This window comes from Trichechus manatus, unplaced genomic scaffold (genome assembly GCF_000243295.1).
Source record: "Trichechus manatus latirostris isolate Lorelei unplaced genomic scaffold, TriManLat1.0 scaffold00059, whole genome shotgun sequence".
Lineage (NCBI taxonomy): Eukaryota > Metazoa > Chordata > Mammalia > Sirenia > Trichechidae > Trichechus > Trichechus manatus.
In genome coordinates, this window is record NW_004443995.1 from 10,399,624 (window position 1) to 10,420,706 (window position 21,083).

At 38.9% G+C, this 21,083-nt stretch overlaps 1 protein-coding gene across 2 annotated transcripts in view; it reads right to left on the reverse strand.

Moving 5' to 3' along the window:
* The window catches only part of EDNRA (endothelin receptor type A), a 69,835-nt gene that overhangs the window by 18,757 nt on the left and 29,995 nt on the right, over positions 1 to 21,083 (reverse strand). The window contains exon 2 of one of the 2 annotated variants that reach the window (XM_004378839.1): positions 16,228 to 16,355. The exons of the other annotated variant lie outside the window; for it this stretch is intronic. Coding sequence (XP_004378896.1) covers positions 16,228 to 16,355 — 128 coding nt within the window. The remainder of the gene's footprint in view (positions 1 to 16,227; positions 16,356 to 21,083) is intronic. 2 annotated transcript variants of the gene reach the window in all.

A 21,083-nucleotide genomic window follows, 5' to 3' on the forward strand; every position in this document is an offset into this window, starting at 1 on the left:
GGACTCTGAGGTGGGGGGAACACTAAATAGACAATAGATAAGCAGTAACTTTGGTGAAGGGTAAGACAGTACACAATACTGGGGAAGCCAGCACAACTTGTACAAGGAAAGGTCATGGAAGCTCCATAGACACATCCAACCTCCCTGAGGGACCGAACTGTTGGGCTGAGGGTTGTGGGGACCATGGTCTCAGGGAACATCTAGCTCAATTTGGCATAACATAGTTTATAAAGAAAATGTTCTACACTCTACTTTGGTGAGTAGCGTCTGGGGTCTTAAAAGCCTGTGAGTAGCCATCTAATACACTCTACTAGTCTCACCTCTTTGGGAGCAAGGGACAATGAAGAAAACTAAGGATACAAGGGAAAGATTAGTCCAGAGGACTGATGGACCACAGCTACCAAGGCCTCCACCCGACTGAGTCCAGTGCAACTAGCTGGTACCTGGTTACCACTACTGACTGCTATGACAGGGATCACAGAAGAGGGTCCTGGACAGAGCTGGATAGAAATGTAGAACAAAATTCTAATTCACAAAAAAAGACCAGACTTACTGGACTGACAGAGACTGGAGAAACCTCGGGAGTATGGCCCCAGGGACACCCTTTTAGCTCAGTAATGAAGTCACTCCTGAGGTTCACCCTTCAGCCAAAGATTAGACAGGCTGATAGAACAAAATGAGACTAAAGGGGCACAACAACCCAGGGACAAGGACTAGAAGGCAGGAGGGGACAGGAAAGCTGGTAATAAGGAACCCAAGGTCGAGAAGGGACAGTGTTGACATGTCGTGGGATTGTTAACCAATGTCATAAAACAATATGTGTACTAAAAAAAAAAAAAAAAAAAATTATCGTTTCTCCAAGCTGCGTTAAGATGAAGTATGGAGTATGGGTTGTTAGGGACCAACCATCAGCTTTGTTAGGAATTTTCTGTGAGCCTTGGTGTAAAAAACAAATGAGGCCACTAAGAGTGCCACTCATTGCCGATTCATAGTGACTCTATAGGACAGAGTATAACTGCCCCTAAGGGTTTCCAAGGAGCGGCTGATGGATTCGAACTCTCAACGTTTTTGGTTAGCAGCAGGCTCCTAACCACTGAACCACCAGGACTACAACCGTTTGGAAATTGATTGCCTGGGCAGGCCTGAGTCTGAGATCTTTATTTGGGGTCTAACTAAATCTCAAGAAGGTTTAGAAAGTGGTAGGACTAGATAGATGTATCTGCGTTCTCTAAAGTGGGGGAAAATTGGACGATGGAAGGGTTTGCGAAAGCTGCCGGTAACTTTTATACTCGTATCTTATTCCTCCTTATAAATTATAGAAAAAAAAGTTTATGAAGTGGGTCTAGATATCCATATGTAAATAGTAATAATAGATATTCCATCATTTCCTCCCTCAAAATATGATCAGAGTGGGCTTGTACTAGGTGGCAGTATCAGCAAATAGATCATACTTCTGATAAATATCTAAGGATGGCCGTCTCTCTTCAGTTATGATCCTGTGCTAGAGCATATCAAAACTGAGTTAAACATACCTTGGTTCCTAATCTCAAGGATTTACAATCTAGTGGAAAAGAACGGTTCATACAGAAGTATAGGAGATTAACATAATTGAACACTTGTGCCAGACAAAAAAAAATTGGCATTAATAGATTGTGCTTGTATTATTTCTTACTTTAATTTTTTTTCATCATAACAATCTCATTTAAATGTTAAGGTTCAGTTTCAGAAACTCTGTCCTCCTTGACCTGATGTGATGGTTTGATGCCAACTGCTTTTAGGCTTACTATTAAGAAAGGGGTTGTGACATTGTATGATGCTTTTATGGCTTCATTCTTGAAATTTTCATTGCTGTTGTAATGGAAAGGAAATATTCTCTTTCTATAGCTTTCATTAGATAATGCCAGAAGAGGGCTGTAAAACAGACCAAGGATTGGAGACAGGTGTACCTGGGTTCACAGGAATGTGGAGATTGGCCAAATAGAGCCAAAACAAATTACAAGCTACCCAAATCAGCCAAGATGAGCCCCCATAACTTATATTTAGTGTACTGTCTCAGGAAAAGTTAGACTAGGTGCACCTGTGAAGACACTGCTCTTAGGAATTATGCAGCCTAGGTCTTCACTGGAATTGCCTATAAATTGTTGTTGTTGTTGATGCCGTTGAGTCAACTTCGACTCATAGCGACCCTGTGTGACAGAGTAGAACTGCCCTGGAGGCTTTTCTAGGCTGTAATCTTTATAGGGGCAGATCAGCAAGTGTCTCCTGCAGAGCCGCTGGGTGGTTTGAACCAACCTTTTGGTTAGCAGTAGGATGCTTAACTGTTGTGCCACCAGGGCTCTTGCTTATGGATTAGAACCCATAGATTTGGTAGCATGATGCTATCACATGGCATATATGCAGCACAATTCACTGGAAAATTGTTTTACGGAAGATTTTTAGGGCAAATACAATTGTTGTACAACAACAGTCTCTAAAAAGGTCCAGATTTGTTTGGAATGGAATAAAACACAGCTATGAAAACAGACCAAGAAAATCCTTTTACTATACAGCCAAGATTGCATTTTTTATTTTTATGGGTTATTTCCAGTGGGATCAAGATGACTTTATTTTGCTTTCCATTTCTGTTTACTTTTCTTTGTTGCTTTAGTAGACTGGCAGCCTGATGTCCAATAAAAGCTAGAGGGAAGGGAGACGGGATGCCTGTATCCCAAGGCTGTCAACTGGATTACAGCTATTTCTTCTCCTCTTTCCTCAGCTCAGCTTCCAGGAAAGGTGATTTAAATAAAACACCTTGATTCTCAGGAAGTTAAGAAAGCCAGATTTCTTAGGCAAGATTGAAGGTGGAAAATGGTTTAAGTTAGAAAATGTGGTCAGCATGTTCTTATGATGAATACATTCACCGACCAGCTTTATTTTACAACGTGCCGTGAGTTCTCAGAATATTACACATCCAATCCACCACCCATCTGTCAGTTTGTTGTACGGTAGTGGCTTGTGTGTTGCTGGAAGCTATGCACTGGTATTTCAAATCCACGGTGTCACCCATGGTGGACAGGTTTCAGTGGAGCTTCCTGACTAAGGCATACTAGGAAGAAAGGCCTGGCAATCTACTTCCAAAAATTAGCCAGTGAAAACTTTAAGGATAACAACAGAGTATTCTTATAGAGCACTGGACGATGGTGCAGGACTGGGCACTGTTTTCTGTTATACGTAAGGTTGTCATGAGTTGGAGTCAACTCAACCACAAGCAACAATAACAATCCAATGTAAAACCAAAATTTCTTTTTAAGCAGGAATAATTTTTTATTGTCTAGTGTAGCAAATAAATCATAATCAGATCATAATCAGTTTGTCCCTTCATTAACCCACATCACTGAGAATTAGAATATTTTCCATTTGTAAATCACAGTGACCTTAATAATGACTCCATGAAATAAGGAAAGAACAACCATGACAGCAATTACAACACTCAATCATTTATGATGATGGGGCTGGGGAGAGGTATGGAAAATACAAAATACTAGATGTTCCAAAAATTATTTCTATTTAGGGCATAATTACACAACACACGTACACATAAATATGCTTTCCTTACTAGGTGTGATTATAAACAGCCTTCAGTCCATTCGGTATACATATATATAGAAAGGAAATCTTCATCTGCCACAGAAAATCTTCAAAGTGTGGATCCAACCATCACCAACTGATATGCCAGAAAGAATCTCTCTTTTTTGAAACAGTTTCTTTACTTGCCTTGCAGACTGCACGCTCTCCCCCTGCCTCACCGACCACTCCTTCCAAGTCTTCTTGGCCAGTTTCTTCTCATCCCCAAAAGCTTAGCATTGGATTTCTTCTGGGGCTTAGTTTTGGACCTCTTTTCTTTTCAATCTATATTCCCTCTCTGGGTGATATTATCCATTCTTGTGGCTTTAGTATCATTTAAGCTATCTGCCTACTGATAATTTCCAAATTTATAACTCTAGCCAGGAACCTCATCTCTTAACTCCAGATGTGTGTATCCAACTGCCTACTTGAGATCTCCGCTTAGGTATTAATAGGCATTCAAACTTTCCCAAACCTGACTCCTGACCTTCTCCTGGACCCCAAACCTGCTTTTTCTCTAGTCTTTACCATCTCAGGCCAAAAACCTTGGAGTCAGCTTTGACTCCTGTTTTCCTCTTGTAGTACAGAACTAATCCTTTAATAAATCTTACAATATCTTCTTTCAAAATATTTTGAAATGCAACCAATTCTCACCATCTTGCCTGTTACCCCCTGCCTCGATCATGGTTTATTCTACTGCAGTTTACCCGGAACATAGCAACAAAAAGCTTGTTAAAATGTAAATCAGGTCATGTCACTCCTCTGCTGAAAACCTCCTAGTGGTTTCCCACGCCAGTGGGAATGCCCTTCCCACAGGACCTTAGACCTGCTTCCTCACTTCTTTCAGGTCTTTACTCAGTTCTACCCTTTCACAGAGCCTTCGCTAAACACCCAATTGAAAATTGCCAACTCCTCTCCAGATTTACCCTGTCCCATTTACTCTGATTTATTTTCTCCATATCCTACTTTCTACCATGTAAGAAAACATATACTTTGCTTATTTATTTTGTTTATTGTCTATGTCGATCCCTACCGATAGAATATAATCTCCATGAGGGCAGAAATTTTCTGTTTTGGTCACAATATCTAGAACAATAAAAAAAACAAGTCAACTCTGACTCATGGCAACTCCATGTGTGTCAGAGTAGAACTGTGCTCTATAGGGTTTTCAATGGCTGATTTTTCAGAAGTAGATCTCCAGGCCTTTCTTCCGAGGTGCCTTTGGGTAAACTTGAACCTCCAACCTTTTGGTTAGCAGCAGAGTGAGTTAACTGTTTGCACCACCCAGAGACTCCATTCCATCTAGAGCAACAGGTGCTGAATAAACATTTGTTGAATAAAGTGTCTTTTTTGAAAATGCTTCTTTATCTTGCATTTGTCTTACTTTATTAGCCAAAGCCAACAACACACTACATTTTGAATATTTTCTAATTTTTCAAGCTAGCCCTGAATTAGGAAACAGATACAAAGCTATTATTTTTAGAATTCCAGAAATAAGTAATTTGAAAACCAGGGGGGACCTTTGAGCTGATCTTTCTCCCCTATGTGTTCTGGTTGGGAACCTAAGCCCTGGTGTGTTATGCCCTCTGCCTGGTCTCCAGTGACTTATGTGAGGCCTGGACCAGGGCCCTGGTCAGCCAAATCCCAGAGATCTGTTCCCATGACATCGCCTCGTACCCTGTCATGTGACATGCCAAAATAAGAGTGTAATTTATATGTTTTATTTATGTAAAGATGTTTGTCACTGTGTGTGTCTCTATAAATAGATTTTACGTCTTCAAGGCCTGGTGGCATTTATTAAATCTTTAAGCTACAGTCTGGGACAGTCATTACATTTTTAATTTATTATTAAATGCACGTTAAAACACTATAAAATAAAATTTAAATTCAAAAGATACTACTTCAAAAAAATCTATTTTTTCCTTCAGATTCTTTGCCCATTTTTATTTTCATAAGCATAATTTGATTGTATATTATAATAATATTAGTTACAATTTTATATTTAGTTTCATTTACTTTACTGTTAAAATACTCTCTCAGGATTCTACATAGGCATGGCATTTAGAAATGTAATGGCTGCCAGTATGACAAGATAATACAATTGACTTAAATTTTTCTCCTATGTTTATATCATGTCTTGGAAGATGATATAAATCTGTCTAGGAAGAAGTACAACCAGAATGCTCCTTAGAAGCAAGGATGTCAAGACTACGTCTTACATACTTTGGACATGTTGTCAGAAGGGATCAGTCCCTGGAGAAAGACATCATGCTTGGTAAAGTACAGGGTCAGCAAAAAAGACGAAGACCCTCAATGAGATGGATTGACACAGTGGCTGCAACAATGGGCTCAAGCATAACAATGATTGTGAGTATGGTGTAGGACCAGGCAGTGTTTTGTTCTGTGGTACACAGGGTCGCTGTGAGTCGGAACTGACTCGACGGCACCTAACAACATGTTTATATTGTTTCTAGTGTTTCCTTGTTGTGTGTAACATATCAGTAAGCTTACTTGCACAAATCGATTTTTCTCTTTTTGAATTATTTTCCTGGATTAATTATCTCAAGAGAGATTACTGGATCAAGTAAATGAAAATGTAGCCCAAGTACCTTAAAAAAGAGTTTCTACCAACTGCTTGTCAATGAAAGCTTACCTGCATTAGAATTTCCTATTCTTTCTCCAGTATTACCACTTTCATAAGGTAAAATGGTACTTTTACCTTTACTTCTGGAGTCTCTGAGGGGTGCAAATGGTTAACATGCTCAGCTGCTAACTGAAAGGTTGCAGGTTCAAGTCCACCCAGAGGCACATGGGAGGAAAGGCCTGGCGATCTACTTCTGAAATATTAGCCATTGAAAACCCTGTTGAGTCCAGTTCTACTCTGACACACATGGAATCGCCATGAGTTGGACCCAACTCAATAGCAACTGAAATCTTTACCTCAGCATATGTTTAACAGCAAATGTGACCATTTGTGACGTTTATTTATTATTTATATTCCTATGTGACAAACAAATGAAGAATACTAAATATACCATGGACTGCCAGAAGAACAAACACATCTGTCTTGGAAGATATACAGACAGAATGCTCCTTACAAGAGAGGATGGCAAGACTTTGTCTCATATACTTTGGACACGTGATCAGGAGGGACCAGTCCCTGCAGAAGGACATCATGCTTGGTAAAGTGGAGGGTCAGTGAAAAAGAGGAAGACCCTCAACGATATGGATTGATACAGTGGCTGCAACAATGGGCTCAAACATAGCAATAATTGTGAGGATGGTGCAGGACTGGGCAGCATTCTGTTCTGTTGTACATGGGGTCGCTATGAGTCAGAACTGACTCAACGGCACCTAACAATGACAACAGCATACAGAGGTTTGAGGGCAGAATAATAGCAGGAAGAATTTTAAAGAAAAAACAGGTATGGCTGATTAAAGATGACAGCAAGTTCTTTGACACTTCCTTAATTGAGCCCTTGGTTTTTGCTGGCTTGTGACTGTGTAGACCAATTGAGTGCAGCTGGAATGATGGTTTACCAGTTCTAGGCCTGGCCTTTAAACTCAAAAGAGCTGCAGGTTTTACCTTGGAGCCCTGGCTGACCATGAAGAGACCATCTTCAGAGGCCTGAGACTTCATGGAGAGGGACATGGGCTCTGCTAGCTCAGTCTTTCAGCTGTTGTTGTCAAGATGCCTATTATGGATTAAATTGTGTCCCCCCAAAATGTGTGTCAACTTGGCTAGGCCATGATTCCCAGTATTGTGTGACTGTCCACCATCTTGTCATCTGCTGTGATTTTCCTATGTGTTGTAAATCCTACCTCTGATGTTAATGAGGTGGGATTAGTGGCAGTTATGTTAATGAGGCAGGATTCAATCTACAAGATTAGGTTGTGTCTTAAACCAATCTCTTCTGAGATATAAAAGAGAGAAACGAGCAGATTGATATGGTGACTTCATACCATCAAGAAAGCAGTGCCAGGAGCAGAGCGCATCCTTTGGACATGGGGGTCACTGTGTGGGGAAGCTCCTAGACCAGGGGAAGATTGACGACAAAGACCTTCCCCCAGAGCTGACAGAGACAGAAAGCCTTCCCCTGGAGCTGGCACCCTGAAGTTGGACTTCCAGCCTCCTAGACCTTGAGAGAATAAATTTCTCTTTGTTAAAGCCATCCACTTGTGGTATTTCTGTTATAGCAGCACTAGATAGCTAAGACAATGCCCCACATGTGAGTACTGTACCTAGGAGAAAAGCCCAGCCTGTAGCTGAAATTCACCAAACAACCCTGCTAAAGTGACAGGGAGCAGAAGAATGGCCCAATTTCTGACTCACAACATTGTGAGATATAATAAAATGGCTGTTGTCTTAAACCACTAAGTTTTGGGTTAGTTTGTTATACAGCAATAGAAAATCATAACACCTGGAGAATAAGGACGCATCAAGTCCAAGCCTAAATAAGAAAGAGGCTTTAAAGAAAATCACCCTCATGCTTCTTGAGTTAGGATACACTTTTGAGAATATCATAGAGACCGTTGAACTATTACTTGAAATGATGGGTTTAAGAATTGACATAGGCTTTTGAGTCTGGGGCATACAAAGCAGAGTTGCCTTATTAATGGATCTTTCCAACTTTCCCAGGTATCAAATTACACACCACTTTGAAATAGCTGGTGAGAGTTGTATATTTTCACAGCCTCCTTCCCTATACAACTTTTAACTACAAGTTGCATATGTACCCAGCTGCCTTCACTGCTCTGACCCCAGTCATTTTCCAGTTTTAATCACTACAGTGGTTAAGAGCTCAGGTGCTAATCAAAAGCTTGGCAGTTTGAATCCACCAGCTACTCTTTGGAAACCCCATGGGGTGATTCTACTCTGTCCAATAGGGTCGCCATGAGTCAGAATCGACTCGATGGCAACGGGTTTTTGGTTTGGTTAACTTTATGGGAGTCCCTAGGCGGTGTAAACACTTAACCTGCTCTACTGCTAACCAAAAAGGTGAAAATTTGAGTTCACCCAAAGGTACCTTGGAAGATCTACTTCCAAAAAATCAGCCATTGAAAATCCTACTGAGCACAGTTCTACTCTGACACACGAGGTTGCCATGAGTTGGAAACAACTGGACGGCAGTTTTGTTTTTGGTTAACTTCACAAAGAATAACATTGAGTTCTCCTCCCCTGTCCAGACCTCCTCTTTCTTTCCCCCCAAACAAACTCAAAGTAAGATAGAAAACTTGTCACTTGTGATATGTAAGAATACCTATGTTAGCTAGATGGTGACCAGCTACCATCACTGACTGCTCTGATCCGGATCACAACAGAGGGTCCTGGACAGAGCTGGAAAAGGATGTAGAACAAAATTCTGACTCACAAAAAAAGACCAGATTTACTGGCCTGACAGAGACTGGAGAAACCCTAAGAGTATGGCCCCCGGACACCCTTTTAGCTCAATGGTGAAGTCACTCCCAACGTTCACTGTTCAGCTGGGGACTGGACAGACCCACAAAACAAAACGGGACTAATGAGGCACAGTAGTCCAGCGACAAGGACTAGAAGGCAGGAGAGGACAGGAAAGCTGGTGATAGGGAACCCAGGCTTGAGAAGGGGCAGTGTTGACATGTCATAGGGGTGTTAACCATTGTCATAGGGCAATATGTGTACCAACTGTTTAATGAGAAACTATTTGTTCTGTAAACCTTCATCTAAAATACAAAAAAAAAAAAAAAAAAAAGAATTATCTATGTAAGATCAAGTTGACAACAGCAACTCAAAAGGTTTGATGGGAAGCCTAGGGGGGCAGCGAGTTGAAGATAATGGTGATGGAATAATTTGGAAAAGGACACTGAGAATAGCAGCACAACTGGAAGAATGTAATCAATGTCACTGAATTGTACATGTAGAAATTTTTGCAATGGTATGTATATATTTGGCTATGCATATTTTCACCAAAAAAAAGGTCCTACAATGTCAAGAAGGGAGAGTGTTGACATGTCGTGGGGCTGTTAAACAATGTCATAAAACGATATGTGTACTGTTTAATGAGAAACTATTTGTTCTGTGAATCTTCATCTAAAGTACAATAAAGTAAAATTAAAAAAAAAAAAAGAATACCTATGTTAATCATTTGTAATGGCTGGCTATTCATATTTTGTTGGAAAAAGGTCATTCATTTCAGAAGTATATTGCCTTAGTATTAAAATACTGTTTCACTGATAAAGCTGAGCAAGAGTTAAAATTTGTTCCTAAATCTCTTCAGTGTTTTTTCAGAATTCCTGCTTTACTCTTTTTCTTAAGTGATTCAGGATGTGGCATTAAAAAATTAACAAATAAAAGATTTGAGGAGGAAATTAATAAAAAGGTTGAACTGGGACAAGCCCGGAGCTGAAATTAACAATGAAAGCTCATCCAGTCTAGTACAATCATGTGCCTTCTCTTATTGTCTTGTTTCCCTTAGTCAGATTAAAAGCGGATAGTGGGAAAACTAGTTCTTTGACCTGACAGCATTCCGTGAACACTGAGTAATCAATGAAGTAATCAGGAATTTGTACAGAACTCGGTTGTACCCTTTCTCTCATTATTTTCTTAAAAAAAGTAAAACTTTGGAATGAGAGATAATTATCATATTTAAAAAACCCATCATGAAAATTTTCCTGGGCTGTAATTTGATTCACCTCAAAAAACTAAAGCAAAGATTTATAAACTGTATATTGTTTTCTAACAGGCTCCAGTTTCCTTGTTTTTCCTCCTTATTTTATTAGAAAACAAGAAGAGTGATTTTCTTCTTTTTAGTAGAATATAATGCAACCAAATACAGATTCAAAGCAAATAGTATCCTGTCTTCAGGAATTAAGTATGCATGATACATTCTCTAGTGTGAAAGCTTTTAAAATAGAAATGTCACAATAAGATTGCTTACATAAAAGTACCAAAGCTTAGAGTCAATATGAAGTGAAATGTAAAAATAATAAAGAAAGGATCTAAGAAACAAAGAATGATGAGTTTTCCTTACCACAGATAAACCTTTTGGATTAAGGCAGATTTTCCTGGGAGTGAAAATTTAAAATGGTTTATCTTCTTGGTCTAAAATTGAGACCAAGTCTCAAGGAAATAGATTCTTGGCAATTTTCTTACCTTCTTTTGTATCTAACCAAGAATGACTCATACTTCATTTTCTCCCTTACCTTAAGGTATTTCGGAGTAAATACACCAAAGATGTCTCTGAAGAAAGGCATGATGATTTACTTCTGAAAAATCAGCCACTGAAAACCCTATGCAGCACTAAAGTTCTACTCTGACACACATGGGGTCACCAGGAGTAGGAATTAACTTGATGGCAGCTGGTAAACTGGTTACACAAATGATACTTTGCGATTGAATATTCAGTTCATTTTTCTTCCTGCATGGAGTGGAGAGGAGGATGAGGATGGGTGAGGTGAAGCCTACACCAGAAATAGGAATCTATGATCTTACCATGGGCCTCCCCTCTTCTCTCTCACCCACTATTACTTAAGACCTACACCGGGGACCACTGAAGCTCAGCAAGAGGATCCCTTGAGTGTCCTCCAAGAAAGAAAGGAAGTGGCAGAACAATGAGCTTGAGAAAGGATGGAGGGTGTTGATGATTTAGGAATCTCATTGCCTAAATACCTCCATCAATTTTTTTCATTTTCCTTTGTTTCCAGATCAATGACTTCAAGACTGTAAAAGCTAAAGAAGAGTAGCCAAGCCTCATTTTTCATGTCTTTCCATTATTCCCCACTTGCTCAAGTCACTCTGTTGAATTGAATTATGAATTATACTTCTCAGTCTAGGGATCATTTATCGTGAAGAATATCACTGAGGAATAAAAAGTGCCTTAAAAATATTTTTTGTCAATAAATGGGCAGCTCCTGTCTAGAGGGGAGATGAGAAGGCAGAAAAGGGTCAGGAGCTGGTTGAATGGGCACAGGAAATCTGGGGTGGGAGGGAGGAGTGTGCTGTCACAGTATAGGGAGAGCAATTAGGGTCACATAACAATATATGTATAAATTTTTGTATGAGAGACTAACTTGAATTGTAAACTTTCACTTAAAGCAAAAAAATAAAAAATTTTTTTCATCAAGAAAAAAATTTATTAAATAGATTTATATGAAATATAAAAGGGACCACAATATCGTGCTACATAATGCTATTTACAAAATTCACTCTAAATTTTGTGGCCTGAAAGCATGTTACAGAGATTAAATGTCGCCTGTATTTCTTATCAAACCAAGCAAGTTCTCTCTCTGTTTTGACTTGTCTCTTAATCAATGGGGAGTGCTGGTGGTGCAGTGGTTCAGTGCTTGGCTGCTAACTGAAAGGTTGGCAGTTTGAACCCGCCAGCCGCTCCTTGAGAGAAAGATGAGGCAGTCTGCTCCCGTAAAGATTACAGCCTCGGAAACCCTCTGGGGGCAGTTCTACTCTGTCTTGCATGGTCGCTATGAGTTGGATTGACTCAAAGACAAGGGGTTTTTTAATCAATGACCCTCTTCTCAGAGGATTGTCCTACCTGCCTTAAAAGCATTTCATTGTTTACAAGAACCAAGCATCTTCATTGTCTTGATTTTCTTATCTCTCGGTATTATATGTTACATGCTTTTCTTGTGCAGCTTGGCTTTTTGTCAGATGTTTCCGCAGAGGTGCAGTTTTCTGTTAGAATGCAGAGTTCTCTTTCCTATAATTAGTTACCATTCTTACTCTTACCTAATTACTGGGACAAAGTTTCGTTTTTTTGTAAAACAATAGTTTCCAAAATTTGATGGTGCTTTTGTAACGGCAACAGTGTGGATGGAAGTAACTCCCAGCTAGGTATGTAGATATATTTCCCCACATACAAGTGTCTGTGTTCATATTTATACACACACATGTGCTTGCGTTTTGGAGCTACCTAAAACCCAAAAAACCACACTTGTTGCCGTCAAGTCAATTCCGACTCATAGCAACCCTACAGGACAGAGTAGAACCGCCTCACAGGGTTTCCAAGGAGCAGCTAGTGGATTCGAACTGCCGACCTTTTGGTTAGCAGCCGAGCTCTTAACCACTGCACCACCAGGGCTCCCTAGCTGTAGAAAATTAGTGTTAATGTATAATAAAGGTCAAAGGAATAAAAGATCAAAGGAATAAGCTGTGCAAATGAGAAAAATAAAATGTACAGATTGGCATAACTAAATAAGGAAAATGGGTAACAGGTACTAAAAATAAATACCCATTAAACTCATTGCCATTGAGTCAATTCTGACTAACTGAGACCCTATAGGACAGAGTAGAACTACCCATAAGGTTTCCAAGGCTGTAATCTTTACGGGAGCAGACTGCCTCATCTTTCTCTCAAGGAGCGGCTGGCGGGTTCAAACTGTTGACTTTTCGATTAGCAGCTGAGCGCTTAACCACTGCGCCACCAGGGCTCCTTTAAAAGTAAATAAAACTTCAGATTTTTTTTTTTCTGCTCATAGGAGAACATCATTGCAAAAAACTATCACCCCGTCCCCAGACATAACTGCTAATATTATTTATCATATTTCTTTCAAGGAATTTTATATTCATATAACTATACATATAATTTGGAGTCCCTGTATAGTGTAAATGAGTAACGTACTCAGCTGCTAATCAAAAGGTTGAAGGGTCAAGCCCACCCATAAGTGCCTCAAAAGAAAGGCCTGGCAATCAATTTCTGAAAAATCAACAATTGAAAACCCTATGGGGCAGTTCTATTCTGACACACATGGTGTCTCTATCAGTTTATATCTTTAAATCCATTGATAATTTTATTTGGAATTTCTACCATTCCTTTTATGTTCAGAAGGTCTTCCTTTTCAAGAGATCAAAAGATCTCTATCTTCTTCTGCTTTATGGTTTGAGTTTCTACATGCTTGAGTATAATGGTTAAGAATGCTAACTACCTTTTGGTTACTGGCTCCAACACTTAGTAACGGAATGGTCTTGATTAACCTCTTTGAACTTTAGCTTCCTCACCTGTAAACTGGGGATAATAATAGCACCTATCACACATGGGGTTGCCATGAGTCAGAATTGACTCTACGCAGCTGGTTATCACAAGATGGTGTTGTAAGGATTAAATACAATAATGTCTGTAAAGTATTTTTAACAGAGTTTGGTACTTATGAATACTCTATAAATGATAGTCATTATAAATATTGTTATGTATATAGAGTGAGATAAGACTTTAACATGCTTTTTATCCCCCTAAATGGCGAAATACCACCACAAACCAATCCCGTTGCCATGAAGTTGATTCCGACTCATAGCAACCCTACAGGACAGAGTAGGACTGCCCCATAAGGTTTCCAAGGCTGTAATCTTTATGGAAGCAGACTGCCACATGTTTCTCTTACTGAGCCGCTGGTGGGTTCCAACTGCCAACGTTTCGGTTAGCAGGCAAGTGCTTTAACCACTGTGCCACCAAGGTTCCTTAAATGGCTAAATGGCAGTATTTATTTACCAAAAGGTGGGCAGTTTGAATCCACCAAGTGCTCCTTGGAAACCCTGTGAGGCAGTACTACTCTGTCCTTTAGGGTTGCTGTGAGTTGGAATTGACTGGACGGCAATGGGTTTGGTTTTTTTTTTTTTTTTTAAATTGATGAATCTTTCCCTTCCTCATTATACTTGAAGTGATTTCAGCCTGTATTTACATTTTTGTATACTCCAATGCCTGTTTCTGGATTTTCCTTCTGTTTTGTCATTACATTCACACACCTGTAGCACACTGTTTTAAATATTGTAGCTTTATAACATTTAAAAAATCCAGCCCTGGAGGCGCAGTGGTTAACAGCTTGGCTGCTAACCAAAAGGTTGACAGTTCAAATCCACCAGCCACTCCCTGGAAACCCTACAAGGCAGTTCTACTCTGTCCTATAGGGTCCCTGTGAGTTGGAATCCACTTGACAACAATGGGTTTGATTTTTTTGGTTTATAGGTGTAGGACACATTATTCTTTTTAAAAAATGTCATAATTAGTTCCTCATTTCTTTTCCTCACATGGATTTTAGAGTTATGTTATAATTAAACATTTCAGTGGTTATTATAAATGAGAATACAACTCCAAATATACAACTTGACAAATACGGGAAATTTTTTACTTGCATTAGCAATGGAATAAATACAATTTAAAACCTTTAACTTTGATAATATGCTACTTTGCATAAACGAAGAGGTGGTGATATTGGCACACTGGAGATGGAAACATCAGAGTGAGAACTTATTAGTGAATTGAATCCAGATCATAGGTGTTTAGTAATTTTTTTTATGAAAATGGCACCAAAGTCTACTATTTAGTGAGGTGGAAATGATGTAGTGGCCACCCTTATATGTAAGTGTTTCCACACAGTGGACTTTAACGTCTGATATGATGCAAAAGTAGCCTGTATAGACCTTAGGATTTTCCTAAGAACTACTGAGAATCCTGTTAATAGGCCATGAAATTATATCTGATCTTTCTATTTACTGTTATGTTACTTTGGGTTTACTATTGCAATGTTAACATTTTTGTCAACAGCATTATTGCATTTTATGCTACTAATGGAATTAGTCTTTGTTTTAATTACAGTAATATACTTATTTTTAATAACGTTATTAAACTTTTTGTTTATTTTGTGTTTTGTAGTTATTATAGCCATAAATTTATAACGCAGATAACATTATACTTTTCAACAACGAATGGAGTATTTTTATATCTCAACAGTAACAAATTTTGATCTCCCAAATTAATTATAAATGATAAATAACAATATCTGTGAACACTTGAATGTTCTTTAAGAAAGTAGGCCTTTTATTTCTATAATGTTGGGACTTAGGTGCTCTGATAGTGATTGGCAGGACATGAGAAAGAAAAATTTGAGATCTCTTCTAAATTGTACATGTCAATTAAATGCCAGTTGTGTAAAATTATACTGAATATGAAAGAGCATCATAGAATGTATTATAAAGTTCTTAACCTCATTCTTTATAGTCCCTCCTATGAAAATTATAAGGTAAAGAAAACACCATCTAGAAGTTCATGAAATTCAGAGGGTCTTCTTTAGAAGAACTCTATTTGAGGCGATGTCTGCAAAGACTTAGAAATACTTCATGGAATTTTGAGAATTAGGTCAAGGGATGCTTCTGGTGTTGCCCTCATCTTGGAAATTCTGAAACATTTCAGGCATTCAAAAAAGCAGACAGAAGAACATAACAATATTGTATATTCACCGCTCAGCTCAAGTTATCGAGCATTGCAAATATAATTAAAAGGTGTCTTTTTTCTAATAATAAACTTGCCAGTAAAAATACAGGAATTCCTGTCCTTTGATCTCCTTTGTACAGTTTATTACATCTAATATGTTCATTTCCACTCTGTTGCCATAAGGGTGCCAAATGATATAATTGGTGATATCTTCCAAGTACGAATTGCCTCACCCAAAGATGACTAATTCTCAGTAAATGTGTAAATAAATTATAAACAGTGGAGGCAAGATTATTAATGTTTTAATTCACTTGGAACTAAATAACATCTGTCCTGGGCACCAATTTTCAAGGCTCCTTGACTTCTTTTTGAGGAAAATAAATTTTTTCTAAACCAGACAAGAGAGTAAAGAAAAGAACCACCTTACCTGTCGACGCTAAGAGCACAGAGATTGAGGACGGTGATCCCCACTGAGGACTTCTGCAAAAAGGGGAACAGCTTGCAAAGAAATACGCCAAAGTCATTGTAGTCAAAAGGCCAGCGTCCAGCCAGCAGCTGGAAAAAAGGAGACACAGAGGTGAGAAATGGCAGAGCTGGCATGGGATACGTGGACACTTTATTTTCAGTCATGCTTCTAAACGTCTAAGTTTTATTTTTCTTTATGCTTTCCTGTTATTGGAGCAGCAATGGAGTATTATTATATTCTTTGTAATTTAAAACCTCAGCAATTCTTTGGTCTGGAAAGATATTGTGAGTGACAAATATAATCACTTTTCAAAGAGTAACAAAACTTTTGGGTTTTGGGTGACAGCTTAACCAAGAAGCAGTCAGTCATCTCTTATCAATTCTTACTAAGTTGTGAGTAAAGTAAGTCATTTTCAACTGGTGGCATTGGAAGATTACATTATCTCCTGACAAGCAGCTAAAACTATGAGAGGTTATGGGGAATCTGGAAAAATGAAGTGGTTTAGGGTGTACTGATTTTGCCAGGTGGTTAATACCTGAACTACTTTTTCCTTTGACCTATCTTTTCCTTTGTGCTTAAAGGGTTGACTCTGGTTCAGTAGACGTGGTATGAGTTGCCTCTCTTTAGGCACAAACTTCATACAGAAAAACGGGGTTACTATGACCTATTTGTAGCATTTGCAGAAAAATCTATTCTTCCATGATGACAATTTAAAATCTTTGCTCTGGTGGTGCAGCAGTTAAGAGCTCAGCTGCTAACCAAAAGGTCAGCAGTTCAAATCCACCAGCCTCTCCTTGGAAACCGTATGAGGCAGATCTACTCTGTCTTAAAGGGTCACTATAAGTCAGAATCGACTTGACTGCAATGAGTTTGGGTTTTTGTTCAAAGGAAAAGGTGGACGCTGTCTACTGGCTGTGGTAAATAGCAAGAACATAACTACCAACAGTCCCCTTTGGGTTGCTTGTATTTATCTCATTAGGTATTGTGCTAAGAGCATGGGCTTCAAGACTAGCTTAGCTGCCTAAAAGGGTGAGGGCAGTCCCCTGCTGAATATATAATTCCTTTTCAAGAGTAAAAAGAGTATTGATTTTCTTTCTAATTTTTGCTTAATGACTCAGAATTTACTTACTCAACTCAGTAGGAAACGTTATACCACTACCTTGACTTGAACTTGCCTTTTTCTTGCAAAGTGTCTTTTGCCATAATAACTCTGAGTCAAGTTTTGAATTCCCGTTGTACCATTTCTAAAAGATTATGTAAAGTTTTATGTGAGGATTTAGATTTCTAACAAACGTCACGGAGAGTATTATCATCAACATAAGTACATTGAAAGAGGTACTTCATAGAACAAAATCAGAACTTAGGCATTTTGAAAATTTAGTAGCATGGGGTTCTCTGTTGCTCTATTTTCATGGCTAAAACTTTATGTGACTTAGTTTCAGAAGTTCTCTCTTTTCAGTTTTCATCCATATTTTCCTTTCTTTTAAGTAGTTTTCTAAAAGGAACTTTTCCTTCAATCCAACCCTACCTCTGTTCTCTTCTTTGGGTCACTATAACCAGTCTTGGGTGGTGTCTTCTCAGAATTTCAACATAAACTGTTTTCCAAGGACAACCGCAAGGCTCTTCACAGAAACACTGCACTAAGCTTGGACAGTTTCCATGAAGCTAAATAATCTTACCATTGTTGACTATTGGTTATTAACGCTTGATGCAAGTAAAAATATAAAATGCTATTTCTGGGATGAACCACCCTTTCTAAAGATAAGAATACCTAAAAAATGCTTTATATAGAGTGAGAGTTTGGTAGTTGGGTTCCGAAACGTAGTTCTCCACTGAAGAGCACAGAGATGTATTTAAAATGTGTAGGGATTTCTATGAGACGTTGGAATGATTGAGCTGTTACTGTTGGCTCACTCTTCAAGACTAAGAGATTCTGAAATCCACACGGATGGGTTTCCCAATTCACACATCCGACAAGGAGAGGAAGACAAAGGCTGTTTCTTGCTGAATAAATCTGACATCTTGTGAAGATCTAAGTGACAAGTACTAAGAAGATGATCCAGAAAAACCACAACTGAGTATGTACTGTTTCAGCCTCTTCCAATCTCAACTGAAGTTTTTCCTTTTTCAAACTTTCTTAAACTTTTAACAAGGGTTAGGTGTAAAGGAAGGGCAGTAAGGAAAGACTTCATGGAAAAGATGGGCAACAAAATGATCATGGAATTGTCTTTCTTTGGCACTAATGTGTTTTTTTTTGTTATATTTTTCTTTCCTCGGAGTGAGCACTAAGTCTTCTTGGGAATTATAGACAAAGGGGAATGAAAGAAATCATTGGAGGAAATTTTTAGGTATAATCACTGTGTACATTTCCCTTAATTCGCTTTTGAATTATAGTATTGGCAAATAATATCGAATATACCATGGACTGCCAAAAGAATGAACAAATCTGTCATGGAAGAGGTACAGCCAGAAAGCTCCCGAGAGGTAAGGATGGCAAGACTACGTCTCACATACTTTGGACATGTTATCAGGAGGGATCAGTCCCTGGAGAAGGTAAAGTACAGAATCAGTGGAAAAGAGGAAGACCCTCAGTGAGATAGATTGACACAGTGGCTGCCACAATGGACTCAAGCATAACAACGATTGTGAGGATGGCACAGGACCGGGCAGTGTTCCGTTCTGTTGCACATAGGGTTGCTATGAGTCGGAACCGACTTGATGGAACCTAACAACGACAACACACTTCCCTTACCTGCATTTACTTCATTCTGAGGGAATATATGGATGGTAACTGTCCCAATACTGCCAGGGGCAAATTAGGCCCCTGTCTGTAGTCAGTTATTTTCCTTGCCTTGCCTTTCTGGTTAAATGTAGCTTCCTCAGAGAGACTTTCATTAACAACCCAATCTTAAAACAAAACAAAAAAAAAACCTACACCAGTTCCTTTCGAGTTGATTTTGACTCATGGCAACCCTGTGCGTGCCAAGTAGAACAACTCCGTAGGGTTTTCAAGGGCTGTGATCTTTTGGAAGTAGATCATGAGGCCTTTCTTCCAAGACACTTCTGGGTGGATTTGAACCAACAATATTTTAGTTAGTAGCCGAGTGCTTAACCGCTTATACTACCTGGGGATTCTGTACCCAGTCTAAAATAGAACTTACTTATTAATCCCTCTAATAGAGCCAATGTTGGAGCAATCTTAGGTTCAAAGTCTTCTTTTAGTTCACTCTAGTTTAGCAAGAAAACACATGAAAAAGAAAGGGTATCATACTGGCAGAGTGTGTAGCTCACCTCTTTTTCTCCTAGTTAGAAGAGGCATTTTGATGCTTCTGAACGACTATCGGGGATGCATACTTTCCATTACTTACTAACATTTAAAAATGAAAATATAATATATAAAATGGTAAAAAAATGAACTGTACAAAAATTTATATAATGGAAGTAAGTCTCCATCCCGATTGAGGGCCCTAAACTCCCTACCCAAAGGCAAACATTATTAGTTGTGTTTTCTTCCAGAAGACTTCCTATATACATAAAAGCATATCTTTTTTTAAAAAAAATTAAATGGGAACATATGGAAATAATCCCTTTTGACAGTCTATTGTGATTTTTCTTCCCCCTACGGTAATTTTCTAGGAAGCTGTTCTATTGCCTGATTAAAAGGCTTTGGTTTTTGAAAAAACACGCTGGTGGAACAATTTAGATTAGAATAGGAAAAGATAAGTAATTGTTTAGGATAGTATCGGTTGTTGTTGTTAGCTGCCATTGAGTCTGACCCCAACTCATGGCAAACCCTTGCACAATGCAATGAAATGCTGCCCAGTCCTGAGTCATCCCCATGACTGACTGCAAATCAGACTGTTATGATCCATAGGCTTTTCACTGGCTGATTTTCAGAAGTAGATCACCAGGCCTTTCTTCCTAGTCCATCTTAGTCTGGAAGCTCTGCTGAAACCTGTTTAGAATCACAGCAACACATAAGCCTCCACTAACAGACAGGTGGTGGCTGTGCATGAGGTTCATTGGCCGGGAATTAAACCCAGGTCTCTCACATGGAAGGTGAGAATTCTACCACTGTCCCACCACTGCCCCACAAGATAATATCTAGACCATGACAAAAGAACTAGTAGACTTCATTAGTGTTAACAAGCTACTATCAATTCAATGAAAGAAAAATCAAACTAGTTTGACAAAATGATAGGATGAACTGGTTCAAAGGGTTAATCTGGCCACTTGGAGTAGTCATCCCTTAAAAGGTCTAGACTGTGTAACCCTCATATTTATCACCTCCAAGGACATCACACGAGACCCTCACATAGTAGGTGTTGCATCAATTAATGACTACAACTCACTAATATTTTCATATTTTGAAATTAGACTGTACTGATTTTGCCATGAAAACACATTCATCTCCTAATTTATTTTCTATTTAAAAGTTGTTCCTCAGAGTAGCAGGGGTAGGGATTTGGGGACCATGCTTTCAGGGGACATCTAGGTCAAATGGCATAACAAAGATTGTTAAGAAAATGTTCTGCATCCTACTTTGGTGAGTGGCGTCTGGGGTCTTAAAAGCTTGCAAGCAGCTATCTAAGATGCATCAGTTGGTCCCAACCACCTGGAGTAAAGGAGAATGAAGGACACCAAAGACACAAGGAAAGTAGTAGCCCAAGAGACAGAAAGGGCCACATAAACCAGAGACTTCATCAGCCTGAAACAAGAAGAACTAGATGATGCCTGGCTACCACAAATGACTGTCCTGACAGGGAACACAACACAGAGTCCTGGATGGAGCAGGAGAAAGGTGAGGTGCAGAACTC